Raw genomic sequence first — 15,878 nt, 5'->3', positions numbered from 1 at the left:
CTATGTGCTGGAGGAAGAGAAGTGAGCAGAGGTGTAGCCTGAGGGACATAAGGCAAAGGATGAAGAACCACAGCAGCAAGAGAAGGTTCAACAGAATATGACAGCCTCATCCCTCGGCAGAATGGAGAAAGGGCCCCCTGAATGAAGTGGCTAAAAGGGATTCCCACTTGGAGAGGGACCTTTCACAAGGAGCCTGTTCCCACACAGTTCCCAATGCAGGCAAACTAACCTCTCCATACTACAATCATTAACATCAGCGCCGTTCACCAGCAATCTGCCAAGACAGGTCAGGAGATACATAATGATCCCTCACGGACTTACTTACGGGTCACCTGCACTGATTATAACGGTTCATTAAATAAATCCTTGATCCATTTGTGGTTTTGTTTGGGACGCTGACTTGTTTTTGAGAAGCTCTACATTAAGGAAAAGAGGATATAAGGTGGGGCATGAAAGAGGCAGATTTTAAATGCATCTACTGGAACAGAGTGCTGATGGCCATGCAATCTGATTAAGACAGCATACAGTGATGCACAGGCAAATGACCAGACATACCGAGTTGGTTTACTTCCACTAGTTAGTTCACGATTAACTGGTATGTTGGAAGATGGAGAAGACAAAGTATCGCAGCAGCTGGACTTTGTGGTAACTAAAGCTTGAGACTCATTACTGCTGCAGTATCATTAGACGACACAAGATGGTGCTCCATCCCTTACAGCTAATTGCTGTTTAAAAGGCTACACATCTGGAGATCTGAAATAGAAACTGGAGGTGCTGAAATAAAGAGGAAAAGATAAATAGAGAAACAGGAAACTGCAGATGCTGGTTTCCCCCCAAAAAAGACAGTGCTGCAGTAACTCAATGGGTCAAGCACATTTAGATAAATATAAAATAATATTCAATATGGTAATCCTCATCATAATGCAGATAAATGATGAACAGCATGGGAAACATGTGTCCCCGGTGTCTGTCACTCTAAACAAGAGTGCATACAATGGACAATAGTCAAGTCTGTTGTCATGTGGACATATAGAGGGATACAGGCACAATGAAAATGTTGCTTGCAGCAGCACAGGTACATATACTCAGACAACAAATAAAAAAACATAAATTACATTTAAAATCTACAAAGCAGTGAAGTATCTACACAAAAAAAGACAAGACATTAGTGTAAAACACAATTAGAAAGCAAGTACGTGGTTGTGCAAGATGTGATCCGCAGACATGCCAAATATCTTTAAACTTCTAAGTAGAGGCATGGTTAGCATTGCCTCTACAGTATGTGCTGGACTCAGGACAGGCATCTGAGATGTTAGCACCCAGGAATTTGAAGCTCAGTTGTATAACATTTAAATAAAATCACCTTCATGTTACATGCTCGTGCCTTTCAGTAACAAAATACTTCAATTGTCCTAATTTCTTTTAAAAATGAGGACGCTTTGCATAATAAAAATACTCCCCATAGCATACAGCAATTTAATAAATTGATAAATAAATTGTTTTCACTTAGCTGAGTGACTATTCTCTCCTGAAGCACTATTTTTCAACAACAATCTTATAGATACCTGGAGATTAATTGCCAGCTGGTTGAGCTAAATAATATACAAAGTCACATCAGTGCTTTGTACTGTCATTCCAATATTCATTCTATTGAAGCAATTAAAATGAAGCAAATCAAAATTTGAATGAATGAATCTGACACAATTTGGTATTGGTTTCATTTTACCTTTTCATTTTTACCTCTCCTTGTTTCCGTGTTACCTGACACTCCCTTTACAGTGGTTGAGGTTGAGATGGGTTGGTGGCGGGTAGTGCTGGGAGGTTCCTGGAGGGGGTCACGATCCTATGTAAGTTTTTAACAGCATTTTCAACCTCCCTTATCGACATGAGAGATTAATGCACCTACGCCTGCCCTGCATCCTCTTTAAAATTGTACAGTTTAATTTCAGTACTTACTTTGAATTTACACAACCATCAGTCCAGCTGATTGCCACTTGACCCAGAGTCAGAGGTATGAAACTCACTCCATTAACCTGCAAAAATAATTGGAACATAGTTCACACTACCTTTTATAATTTATTTAACCTGGAAACTTTTCAAACATGCATCAGTTGAAATCTCTAAACCCATATAAAATAGCCAAGACGTTAATAACCAATAAATTCATAACCAGATGATAACAGCACTCAAGATTGGTGCTAATGATTTTCAATGAGCATGTTTATTCTATATACTGGCTCCAACTCCATCAACTCCAAGTTAATCAAGTGCTCCAAGTGCCTGTATGCCATGTACGTTTAGACAGGTACATGGATAGGATAGGTTTAGAGGGATATGGGTCGAACGCAGGCAGGTGTGACGAGTGCAGATGGGGCATGTTGGTCGGTGTGGGGAAGTTGGGCCGAAGGGCCTGTTTCCATGCTGTATGACTCTATGACTCAATATGTGCTTAGGTAGTTCCAGCCACTACATTTTCATTAAGTCCAAGTCATTTCGCTGAATTTTCTTAAAGGGGGAGACTATCACTGAACTCATCTACTGCTGGAAATCAAAGTGCAGCTGGGAATCAAGAGTGTTTAATTGTCATATGTCCCCACAATGGGATAATGAAATTCTTACCTCTAGCAGCATAACATAACAGTATGGGTATCAGTAATATCAGTGCAAAAACATGAATGGGCACCCGGTCTTAATGAGGGCAAACTCAAGATATTGCTGGAGGATGTATGCAATAGAGAGAGGACCTTTGATGGTCTATTAACCCAGCCCCTGTGATGAAATAAATTTAATTACCTGATAGGCATGCTCAAGGGTTCTGGAAAAAGCAACAAATCCAATCTCCAAGGACATGCACAACTCCACTCACAAGCTTCCTACTGCTCCATGACCCATACATAAGGTGCTACCAACACCTCCAACATTTTATCTGTGCCAACCATAATATCCACACACTTTGCAACATTTCAGTGGCAGCCTTCCCTCTCTCGTGTAGCAGAAGGTAGCTCATATTCACAAACTATGGCTGATCATCTAAAATCAATACCTCTTTCCTGCTTTTTCCCCATATCCCATGATTCCTTTAGCCCGAAGAGCTAAATCTAACTCTCTCTTGAAAACATCCATTGAATTCGCCTCCACTGCCTTATGTGGCAGAGAATTCCACAGATTCACAACTCTCTGGGTGAAAAGGTTTTTTCTCATCCCAGTCCTAAATGACCTAACCCTTATTCTTAAACTGTGACCCCTGGTTCTGGACTCCCCCAAAATCGGGAACATTTTTCCTGCATCTAGCCTGTCCAATCCTTTAAGAATTTTATATGTTTACAGGAGCAGAATTGGGCCATTTGGCCCATCAAGTCTACTCCACCATTCAATCATGGCTCATCTATCTCTCCCTCCTAACCCCATTCTCCTGCCTTCTCCCCATAACCTCTGACACCTGTACTAATCAAGAATCTATCTATGCTTTAAAAATATCTACTGACTTGGCCTCCACAGCCTTCTGTGGCAAAGAATTCCACATATTCACCACCCTCTGACTAAAGAAATAGCTCCTCATCTCCTTCCTAAAAGAACGTCCTTTAATTCTGAGGCGATGACCTCTAGTCCTAGATCCTCCCACTAGTGGAAACATCCTCTCCACATTCACTGTATCCATGCCATGCTTAATGAGGAGGTTGCACAACCGCCACAGAAGCAATGATCACCAGAGTTCCATTGTTCGTTGAGAAAAACACTATGTTCTCATTTAGCTGCAGCTACAAGGAACTGCAGATGCTGGTTTACAAAAACATAAACACACAAAGTGCTGGAGTAACTCAGCGGGTCAGGCAGCATCTCTGGGGGTCATGAATAGGCGATGATTTGATTAGGGACTTCTTTAGACTGATTGTAGTGTTGTTGGTGGAGGAGGAACGGGGTGGGGGGGGGGAAGGGAGGAAATCTGGAAAAGTGTTGTAAGTTTTAAATGGACACAGACAAGAGATAGGGGGTTGATTGGCAGATGGATGGTCAAAGGCTAGAAATAAAAAGGAGCCAAAAGGGTATCAGAAAAGGGGAAAAGAGGAATAAAATGTGAAACCACAGTAAGGGATAGAGGTGGGGAACAGAGGGAGAGTGGAAGGAATGGGTGTCCATCCAGTGGGGAACATGGAGGGGCAGTGCCTCATCTGTATCCCCCCTATAACATGCCAGGCCATGTCAGAAATGCCAGGCCATGCCAGGTCTTGTCCTGCCCCCACCTCTTTTTCAAGCTATTTCCCGCCTACTACGATCAGACTGAAGAAGGGTCCCGACCTCGAACATCGCTTATCCATAATCTCCAGAGATGCTGAGTTACACCAGCACTTTATGTTTTTTTCCTCATATTTGCCCTCATATCTCATTACCACTTTCTGCTTTATAACCTGGTTTAAATTTGCTCCTTCTACATGCCCTTTTCTTCACCTTTACTGTGCCTATTTCAAAAGACCTAAAGCTTAACCATTGAGAAGGACGAAGTGTATTAGAATATTGCCATCGTCATGCTTCCTTCCAAGTCACGTGCTGCCCTTATTTGAAATCTACTGCCTTCCCTTCATTCTGGCTGGGTCAAAATTCTAACCTAGCAATACTTTCTGCAAGAAGCATTGCCACGATTCGCCGAAGCTTCTTCAACATTATCTCCCAAACTAACAATCTTCAACATTAATAAGGGCAATGCAAGCAAGTGCAAAATTGCTTCCTAGTCTCAATCAGTCGTCAATTGGAAAGCACTGTAGCTTCTTTGTAGCTGGGTTAAAATCTGAAACTTCCTGGCAAGCAATATTGTTGGAATAACTTCATCACAATGACTGCAGCAGTTCAGGAAGTTGACTCATTAAATCTTTCTGAAGTTAGTTAGGGACAGGTAATAAATATGGCTGTGCCAGTGATGTTCACATCCCACAAGTGAAGAAAATTATTAATCGAGTAATGTCCTTACTGTGCAGGATGAAAAAAGGTCCTAAGATTTCCCAATTATACAGCAAGATTTCCCCTATCACATCAAGGGAAATTTAAAAAGTCATATTATAACCTGATTTGGAGGCCTTTTGGGCTTTGCACAGATGTGCAGAAGATGCACAGAAGGAAGAGGAAGCTGCAGTTTTAAAATGAGGGTTTCTTCTGCAGGAAACGGCATTGGTCCTTTAACTACTGGATCCTGGCAAAGACAAAATCAAATTACCATAAGACACACAATGACATATTAAACTAACATTGACCAACACTTATATGACAAAATATACCCTTATAGAAACAAATGATCTACGGTAAAGTTGGTGACAATAAAGCCAGCATTTACCAAGCAGAAATGGCTCTGGTCATCTCTCCTTTACACCCTGACATTTTTTGCTAAAAAACCGACAGTTCTGCAATGAATAGGCAGATTGTAGTTCCTTGCTCGTGGCGTGGATTTCGGATTGCACTTTGCTTTTGGACTCTACAGTTTTCTCAGAACTATCACGAGAGAAAATTGCTTGCTGAATTTATACCTGGGGCAGGAATGGCAAAGCTATTTGCTGAATGGTGAAGAATGGCTTCTGGGAATAATGGCGTTAATTTATGAGTATTTAATTGCCTTTGTGCTTGATTTATTCATTTTTACACAAATAGTTATCTTTCATTGTTTTGCTAATATTAATTCAGATAGGCAACCATCATGGAAGCTTGGGCAAAACTTAACCAACCATTTGGGATTACTGATCAGTGACAACCTGTGCAGCTCAGGCCTTGTTGAGCAGCTCTGGTCTCTTTATAGAAGTTGTGTTTGCGATCTGTTCCAACTAAATGCATATTTTAGCTGGGAGTTGATAATTGGCAGCAGGTTGCTGGATTTTTTAGGCAATGCATTCATACAATTTCTTGTAGCAGAAGTGCATCCCATAACTCTGGAAAGCTTCTGGTTGTCCCACTTTAACCCTTCAATGTATCATATGCCTCTTCCTGCTAGTCAAATCAAGCTTCAAAGTTATGCCAGATCCAAAGTTAATTGTGTTGGCAGTCCACATCACTGATGATTTGGAACTTGTGCTTGTACGATATTCCCCTTGTTCTTTGGAACCTGATCTGTCTTTTTCCGAATCTTCCTGCTAGAGTTGCAATGACATTCAACCGGGAATTATTCAATGACTTGGCATGCTTAAAAGTGGCTAAATCTCCAGGATCAGATGAGGTTTACCCCAGGGTGCTGTGTAGGGCAAGAGAAGAGATTGCTGGGGCTCTGGCAGGCATTTACAAATTTTTGCTGAACATAATGAATGGCGGTGCTGGCTCGAAGGGCCAAATGGCCTCCTCCTGCACCTATTTTCTATGTTTCTATGTTTCTATAAGTGAAGTACCAGGTGACTAGACAACAGCAAATATGGTTCCGCTATTCAAAAAGCAGCTGGGATGGATAATTGTGCCAAATGTTTCCATGTTGAATGATTCTATCATTCTTTATGATTGCTGTGGAAACTTGAGACTCTCAGGTACCAATGATGAAATTAGATGAGAATGGATAAAAATAACTCTATTAAATACAAAATGTCCCTTTCACCTTCCAAACTGCACAAAGCAATCAACATGTGTAATGATATCCCCTACATGCTTCTACATGCAAAGATATATTTTAAAATGTGTTTTTCACATATTCTCAATACACCCAGAGTAAACATATAAATAATAATCATGTGTTGGTTCAATGGTACTAATTTATGAACATAATCATTGAAAAATGATGTTGAAGTAAAACCTCCATTTCCCTCATAATACGAAACTGATCCACTGTCGGAAAATCTGGTCTTCCAAAATTCTTCCACTGCAGGTAAGGGTTGGTCTCATTGTTGTTCAGGTGGTAAATAACATACATGAGTCCTACAGAAAAATTAAACATAAGTCAATCCATATTAGGACATAAATGCAATTAAGATTCTGTAATGTTGTCTTCTTTTAAAGCAACCTTAAAAGGTAATTCTTGGAAAGAAGGTAAGTGAAGGATGATCGAAGCCTATTTCTTTAACTTGGTGAAATAGCACTCATCAGTTTTACTTCAAATTGCAAATCCTCAGATTTTGGAGTATCTGCTGAAGTTTATGGAAAACTAGGACTCCGAAAATAACAATCTCTCAATGAACAGCTCTCTGGTTTGGTACGAAGATAGACACAAAAAGCTGGGGTAACTCAGCAAGTCAGACAGCATCTCTGGAGATAAAGAATAGGCGATGTTTCGGGTCGAGACCCTTCTTCGGACAGAGTCAGGGGAAAGAGAAACGACAGATATAGATGGTGATATAGGGAGATATGTAACAAATGAATGAAAGATATGCAAACAAGTAACGATGATAAAGGAAACAGGCCATTGTTAGCTGTGGCCTAGGTGAAAACGAGTTACAGACAATGGGACTCAACAAGACAACTTTGAAGCTAGAACAATGACTTGGGTGGGGGAGCGATGGAGAGAGAGGGGATACAAGGGTTACTTGAAGTTAGAGAAATTAAATTATCATACTGCTGGGTTGTAAGCTGCCTAAGCGATTTATGAGGTGTTGTTCCTCTAATTTACGTTTAGCCTCACTCTAACAATGGAGGAGGCCCAGGACAGAAAGGTTAGTGTGGGAATGGGAAAGGGAATTAAAGTGTTTGGCAACCGGGAGATCAGGTAGACCCAGGCGGTAACCTAGGTTCATAGGGAGGATCTGAAGAATTTGTTAATCACATCCCATGTCTTGGAAGCCAAATTTTTTCCAATAGATCAAAATTGGTGAATAAATCCAACATTCCTGTAAATGTATATTGCATAATCCAATGCAGAAATTTTGGTTACCTAAAGAAACATTCTCTTGACAACTGTGGCATTAGATACAAGCTTTATCAGACCCTCTCTCTACTCTTTGGGATTGAGGCAAAGTTAACATATTTGATATATATGGGGGAGAATGTTCAGTTTTGACAGCCTGCTGCTGTTTGTGGACTACCTCATGGATCAGCTATTCATAATTGACATTAAAGACAGATTAAAAAAACTGAGTAAAGCATGTCTGATTTGCTGAAAACATCAAGTTAAACGCAAATGGTGGATGAAAAGGACACAAAGAAACTTAAAAAGGTAAAAACAGAGTTGAATAAACGGTGGCAGGTGGAGTATAACGTGGAACAATGAGATTGTGCATTCTGATAGGAACACCAACCCTTTTAAATTATATGACACTAGTAAATAGTGGTATGGGAGATCCTGGTGTGCTGGTTCATGAGACAAAGAAAGCAAACATGGAGGAGTAAAAGACCATTGGGAAGCCAAATAGGACATTTGGCTTTATTGCAATGAGAATGGAGCACAAAGAAATCAAATCTTTCTGAGAGCTTTGCTGGAACTTCACTTGGAGTACTGTGTGCAGTTTTGTCCCCTGTATCTACACACAGATATAGTTAATTGGGAAACAATGCCGCATTAAATTGATTGCAGGGATGAGCATTTATCTCATGAAGAGATTAAGGAAAATTACCAATGGTCACTGGAATTCAAAAGACCGAGAGAAACTCTCAATGAAGCAGACAAGTTATTGAAAAGGAAGGATAGATGCTGCAAGATGTTTTTTTACCAATTGGGGAGTCAAGAACCTGGATATTGTTTAGGACTGACTGTTACTTCCACATAAAAGATTGCATTAAAAAAAAATCTGTACACATTCCTCTCTGTAGATGCTCAATTATTGGAATACTGAAGGCAACGATTTTTTTTGCTCTCAAGGAAGCGAGAGGGTGTCAAGAACAAATGGGAAAGTAGATTCAAGGCATAGCTGGCTTGAAGAGCCAAATGGCCTAATCTTACTTCAATTACTCAAGATAACCACCTAGTCTGCACTCCAAGGAGTTTCATACTCCTAATGTGGAACTAGTGTGGGACCATCCTTCATCTTGAAGCAGGTAGATCTGCCTCATTATCTCACACATTGGGAGCAGGTCCTGTGGATGAAAGTAATGGTGGGTTTGCCTGTTTAAAGCAAGATATTGTTTTCAAGATCATTAATGTCACCATCCTTTGTGAATGCCTTCATCATCTTCATGATCAGATTATATTCCCTTCTGGTGCCTTTAGGATACCTTCCATGTCTCCTTGAATATCTCTACTATTTTTCACCGATCTACCACCCACATCCTGTCAACTTTGGTTTTCCCCTCCACATAATCTTCTGCCACCCCACCCTTTTCAATGGATCTCAGCAATCTTCTCCCTGAATCATTTCATCACATTCTCTTGCTTTGCCTCTGTGATCTTTGCCACATTCCAATTATCTACCCCTTTGCACCTTCTCTCTACTATTTTCCCCAAACAGCCCAATATCAACATGTCTTGCCGATTCCAGCACTCCAGGCAAAGTTACCAGGCTTGTATCTGACATGTCATATCAATATGTCTACACATATTACAGGATTTTTTAGCCGAATAATCTTTGCACGATAACCATGACAATAAGTATATTTACCTCTTTGGGTAGGAAAATGAGTCAGGTTGACAGTCACCAAGGTAACATCTAACGATGTCCGAATGTCATCACTATTGTAAATTAATATTGTGGATTGCCAACTGTCAGAGGAATGATGATCTGAAGGTTCATGAATACTTGCTAGTGCTCCCAAAGTACTATTCCAATCTGAGGCTTTGCCACTGAGCATCACATCTATTTCCAGTTGTTTCTCACCTATTTTGGGGGAAATAAATGAGATGCAAAAGGATTTAGGGACAACATTGCAATTTATGGGAAACAACAGTTTATTTTACTTTCCATATTTTCACTTTGGTGCATATCAGGCTATTTAACTAATTGGAGTTTGCACATTCTCACTGTGGCCTCATGGTTTCCTCTAGATGCTCCAGTTACCTCCTACATCCCAAAGGCATGCAGGTTTGTAGATTGAACTAGTGTGAACAAGTGATCAATGATCACCATGGACTCAGTTGGTCAAAGAGCATGTTTCCATGCCGTGTCTTGATTGACTCAATCAATCAACGTTGTCTGCCTTAGACAGTACAACTTACATTCTTCTCTTCAACTTGCAAAGTACAACACATTAAATGTAGCAACATATAAACCGAGTCTTTCGAGAAATCCTTTTCTCCAGAGATGCTGTCTGACCTGCTGAGTTACTCCAGCTTTTTGTGTCTATCTTTGGTGTAAATCAGCATCTGCAGTTCTTTCCTACACATGTTGTCTGCTCCACTGTGAAATCTCAAGCTATGCCCACTTTGAGGAAGTTCTCCTCCTCTCTCCGACAAGAGTTCTGCAACAACCTCTCTCACTACACCCCTTCTGTGAAAGTCTGAAGATGGGTCTCGACCCGAAACATCACCTATTCCTTTTCTCCAGAGATGCTGCCTGACCTGCTGAGTTACTCCAGCTTTTTGTGACACTCTTCGGTGTAAGCCAGCATCCGAAGTTCCTTCCAAAACATAACCCATCGGTGCTTTTTTTATGAGCAAATCGGTAATTATCACCTTGTTGAATCTTAAAACCAAATCGGTACATGCATTAATATATAGGTAAAATTTCTAAAGAAAACACGATCTAGTTTCAGTATAATTTTCTCGAAGTAAAAACAGTCAGTTCTCTTTCCTTCCACTGGAGGTCTACATATCACAGATTATCACCATTCTGCTTTTGACAGGAAAGAAAACCATATAGCATATGAAAGAATATAATGCTGAGCCAGGTTGGGAGATAGATGCTCATCAACACTGGGGCCAATGGTGAGGAGGTACAGTTCAATGAAGAGGTTTGGGGTTGGTGTTTGGCACAGGTGAAGGCAGGGTGCAGGGTAAAAATGAGGTCCCATGTTGGTGATCCTGAGGAATTGGAGAGTTGGGAATCTGGGAAAGTTGGAGAGTTGGGAATTGGGACACTGGGAAATTAGTTGGTAAGGCCATTCATTGGGCTAGAGGATATCAGATGGCCTGAGACCTCAGGTGTTGGATTATCCGATTGGTGGGTTAGAATTTTGGTCAATCAGGGGTTCAGGAATGATGGGGGAGGTACTAGGGGAAAAGGACATTCCACAGAGGGCAGTGGAAGCCAAATCACTGGATGGATTTAAGAGAGATTTAGATAGAGCTCTAGGGGCTAGTGGAATCAAGGGATATGGGGAGAAGGCAGGCACGGGTTATTGATTATGGACGATCAACCATGATCACAATGAATGGCGGTGCTGGCTCGAAGGGCCGAATGGCCTCCTCCTGCACCTATTTTCTATGTTTCTATGTTTCTGGGGTCCGAGTCTGGCACTGTGCTAATAAAGTCATTCCTGTGACAATGTGGATACTGCTAACAGGAGAAGCATGGGAAACACAGAAAATGGTGAAATAACTCCCACACCAGGCAGCTTTAATGAAGAGGGGAACAGTTAACTTTTCAGATCAATGAACTGTCATCAGAACTGGGTAAAGGTAGAAATGGAAAGTTTTAAGTTCAGAAAGTAGGGAAACAGGAGAGAACAAAGAGGTCTGTGCTAGAAGGATCAGGAAAGGTTGTGATGTGGTGGTGGTGCTGGCTGAAGGAGGGTGGTGAATGCATGGCAGGAGGAGTGCACGGGGAATAGATGCATGAAGACCCAGTATAGGAGCAGGGAGGTTCTGCTGCAGTTGGACAGGTAGCGGCACGGTAGCGCAGCGGTAGAGTTGCTGCTTTTTCAGCGAATGCAGCGCCGGAGACTCAGATTCGATCCTGACTACGGGTGCTGCACTGTAAGGAGTTTGTACGTTCTCCCCGTGACCTGCGTGGGTTTTCTCCGAGATCTTCGGTTTCCTCCCACACTCCAAAGACGTACAGGTATGTAGGTTAATTGGCTGGGTAAATGTAAAAATTGTCCCTAGTGGGTGTAGGATAGTGTTAATGTACGGGGATCGCTGGGCGGCACGGACTTGGAGGGCCGAAAAGGCCTGTTTCCGGCTGTATATATATGATATGATATGATATGACAGGGCATTGGTGAGTCCACACCTGGAGTATTGCGTACAGTTTTGGTCTCCTAATCTGAGGAAAGACATTCTTGCCATAGAGGGAGTACAGAGAAGGTTCACCAGATTGATTCCTGGGATGGCAGGACTTTCATATGAAGAAAGACTGGATAGACTCGGCTTGTACTCGCTGGAATTTAGAAGATTGAGGGGGGATCTTATAGAAACTTACAAAATTCTTAAGGGGTTGGACAGGCTAGATGCAGGAAGATTGTTCCCGATGTTGGGGAAGTCCAGAACAAGGGGTCACAGTTTAAGGATAAGGAGGAAGTCTTTTAGGACCGAGATGAGAACTTTTTTTTTCACACAGAGAGTGGTGAATCTGTGGAATTCTCTGCCACAGAAGGTAGTTGAGGCCAGTTCATTGGCTATATTCAAGAGGGAGTTAGATGTGGCCCTTGTGGCTAAAGGGATCAGGGGGTATGGAGAGAAGGCAGGTACGGGATATTGAGTTGGATGATCAGCCATGATCATATTGAATGGCGGTGCAGGCTCGAAGGGCCGAATGGCCTACTCCTGCACCTATTTTCTATGTTTCTATGTAAGACAGAAAACTGAATGTTGGAAGAATTACATGAAACATTTGAATTCAATGTTAAATCCTGAAGATTGAGGTCAGAATAGAAGTGGCATGTAGCAAATTCAGGGAAACCTTGCAGACCAAACAGTGTTGGTCCAAGTGCTCACCCAATCTGTATTTGCTTTTTCCAATGCAGTGGGGACTACTTTGTGAACGCAGTAAACCTGCTGGAAGATGTACACATAAACTTCAGCTTTGCATGTAAAGCTTTTGGAGAACAGGGAAAGAGGACAGATGTTGCTTTTAACTCTTATTTTCCAGTCTGTCTTCCAGTGCAAGCTCAGATTGCTGCCATCATGGTTTTGAGCACAGTGCACAGCAAGAGACCTGACTGATTCACAACAGTGCAGCAGCCTGTCCTCCAACATGGAAAGGACAGGTTTAGAGGAATATGGGCCCAATGCAGGCAGGTGGGACTGATGTAGTTGGGACATGTTCGTTGGTATGGGCAAGTTGGGTTGAGGGGCCTGTTTCCACGCTGTATGACTCTATGACTCCTTAACTGATCACTACGATAACTCAGCGGAGTGGCAGTGGGATCATGCACCTCCCATTGTTTCTCAGGGTTACAGCATTTGCCCTCCCACTTAGTTATTAGCCCTCTGCTGACTGACAGTCAGACAGCCCAGACAGATGCCATTCATGACAAGAGACTGGCATCAAGATCCAGAATAGTTTCTTAGTATCTGTAGCCTTCTCACAAAACCACCCGCCTTCCGCCAGCCAAATGCACCCACCTGGGGACAGGTACATAAGCAGATGTAGCATAGGCAGCATGGAAAAGCACAAATGTAATGGATTAATCTAGCTACTGATGGTTATTTTCATGGATGGACATTTATAAATTGGAATGAAAAACTGGTGGTGTGGTGTGCTTCTGTACTTTTTGGATGGATAAATGAATGAATGATTATTTCTGATGAGATACAGGATGAGAGAGTACAGCCAAGATAACTGATTTCCAACTACCTGATCAGAAAGAGACTCTAATGTAATCTTGAACTCTCCTCTTCTTTTCTCTCCCTGGTCTTCCAGCTCTGGCAATGTACTTTTATGACTGCCGCAAAGGACAACACAAGCTGCTACTAAACTGTGGCTGTATTTCAACTGAAGCCTATTTAACAATGATTGTTTGTTGTTCATGTGGATGACTGGGTTCTAATGCAATGTCCTCAAGCCAAGTGGCTTACTATGGAAGCATGTGAAAGAAGCCTGTGACCTCCTTTGTTCAATGCAATCATCTGAGGCACTGAACTTCAATTAAATGTCAGATGACCCCATCAAGGGGCACAAGATATCTCAAGGCTTTGAGTCTCCTATTGAGAGATGTTCTCCTCCTCTTCTGGCAGACTGCCCTACGTAGGCTCTTTCCTCTTCCTCCCTTTGATAGCAAAACATAGAGCTGTACAGCAGGAGCACAGGTCCTTCGGCACACCTTTTCCATGCCGAGCAAGTTGTCATTTGGGCAAATCCCATTTGCCTGCATTTGGCCCATGTCCCTCTAGATTTCTCCTATCCACATATCTGCCCAAATGTCTTTTAATAGTTATAATTCTACAGCTTCCTCTGGACCCTCTGAATGAAAAAGCTGTCCCTGAGGTCCCTCTTAAATATCTCCTCTCTTACTGTAAGTCCATGTCCCCTGACTAGAGTCCTCTACCCTGGGAAAATAACTTTCACTTTATCCCGGTCCCTTAATAAGGTTGCCCTTCAGCTCCTATGTTCCAAAGAAAAAAGCCCAGCCTATCCAAATTCTCCCGATACTACAAGCCTCCAAGCCCAGGTGAAATCCTGGAGAATATCCTACTTTTCAAGAAAGGAGCGAGAGAGAAAATGGGGAATTACAGACCAGTTAGCCTGACTTCGGTGGTGGGAAAGATGCTGGAGTCAATTATTAAAGAGGTAATAACGGTGCATTTGGATAGCAGTAAAAGGATAAGTCCAAGTCAGCATGGATTTATGAAAGGGAATTCATGCTTGACTAATCTTCTGGAATGTTTTGAGGACATGACAAGTAAAATGGATGAAGGGGAGCCAGTGGATGTCATCATCATATCATATCATATCATATCATATATATACAGCCGGAAACAGGCCTTTTCGGCCCTCCAAGTCTGTGCCGCCCAGCGATCCCCGTACATTAACACTATCCTACACACACTAGGGACAATTTTTACATTTACCCAGCCAATTAACCTACATACCTGTACGTCTTTGGAGTGTGGGAGGAAACCGAAGATCTCGGAGAAAACCCACGCAGGTCACAGGGAGAACGTACAAACTCCTTACAGTGCAGCACCCGTAGTCAGGATCGAACCTGAGTCTCCGGCGCTGCATTAGCTGTAAAGCAGCAACTCTACCGCTGCGCTACCGTGCCGTGCCGTCATGTATCTAGACTTTCAGAAAGCCTTTGATAAGGTCCCGCACAGGAGATTGGTGACTAAAATTAGAGCACATGGTATTGGGGGTAGGGTGTTGACATGGATAGAAAATTGGTTGGCAGACAGGAAGCAAAGAGTAGGAGTAAACGGGACCTTTTCAGAATGACAGGCAGTGGCGAGTGGAGTGCCGCAAGGCTCGGTGTTGGGGCTGCAACTGTTTACCATATATATTAATGTTTTGGAAGAGGGAATTAGAAGCAACACTAGCAAGTTTGCGGATGACACAAAGCTGGGTGGCAGTGTAAACTGTGAAGAGGATGTTCGGAGGTTGCAGGGTGACCTGGACAGGTTGAGTGAGTGGGCAGATGCGTGGCAGATGCAGTATAATATAGATAAATGTGAGGTTATCCACTTTGGCGGCAAAAACAAGGAGGCAGATTATTATCTCAATGGAGTTAGGTTAGGTAAGGGGGAGGTGCAGCGAGACCTGGGTGTCCTTGTACACCAGTCACTGAAAGTTGGCGTGCAGGTACAGCAGGCAGTGAAGAAAGTTAATGGAATGTTGGCCTTCATAACAAGAGGATTTCAGTATAGGGGTAAAGAGGTTCTTCTGCAGTTGTATAGGGCACTGGTTAGGCCACATCTGGAGTATTGGGTACAGTTTTGGTCTCCTAATTTGAGGAAGGACGTAATTGAGGCAGTGCAGCGCAGGTTCACGAGATTGATCCCTGGGATGGCGGGACTGACATATGAGGAAAGATTGAAAAGACTAGGCTTGTATTCACTGGAGTTTAGAAGGATGAGAGGGGATCTTATAGAAACATATAAAATTATAAAAGGACTGGACAAGCTAGATGCAGGAAAAATGTTCCCAATGTTGGGCGAGTCCAGAACCAGGGGCCACAGT

The 15,878-nt window shown here is 42.3% G+C and overlaps 1 protein-coding gene across 4 annotated transcripts in view; it reads right to left on the bottom strand.

Moving 5' to 3' along the window:
* The window catches only part of idua (alpha-L-iduronidase), a 156,280-nt gene that overhangs the window by 3,587 nt on the left and 136,815 nt on the right, over positions 1-15,878 (bottom strand). For all 4 annotated transcript variants that reach the window (XM_078405757.1, XM_078405744.1, XM_078405751.1 and 1 more), the window contains 4 exons: positions 9,486-9,701; positions 6,755-6,876; positions 5,057-5,182; positions 1,957-2,033 (listed from right to left, as the gene is read on the bottom strand). In XM_078405757.1, the coding sequence (XP_078261883.1) occupies positions 1,957-2,033; positions 5,057-5,182; positions 6,755-6,876; positions 9,486-9,701 (541 nt within the window). The remainder of the gene's footprint in view (positions 1-1,956; positions 2,034-5,056; positions 5,183-6,754; positions 6,877-9,485; positions 9,702-15,878) is intronic.

This window comes from Rhinoraja longicauda, chromosome 1, assembly GCF_053455715.1.
Source record: "Rhinoraja longicauda isolate Sanriku21f chromosome 1, sRhiLon1.1, whole genome shotgun sequence".
Taxonomy (NCBI): Eukaryota; Metazoa; Chordata; class Chondrichthyes; order Rajiformes; family Arhynchobatidae; genus Rhinoraja; species Rhinoraja longicauda.
Note: the sequence above shows the minus strand (reverse complement) of the source record. Positions and strands in the feature narration are given on the sequence as shown.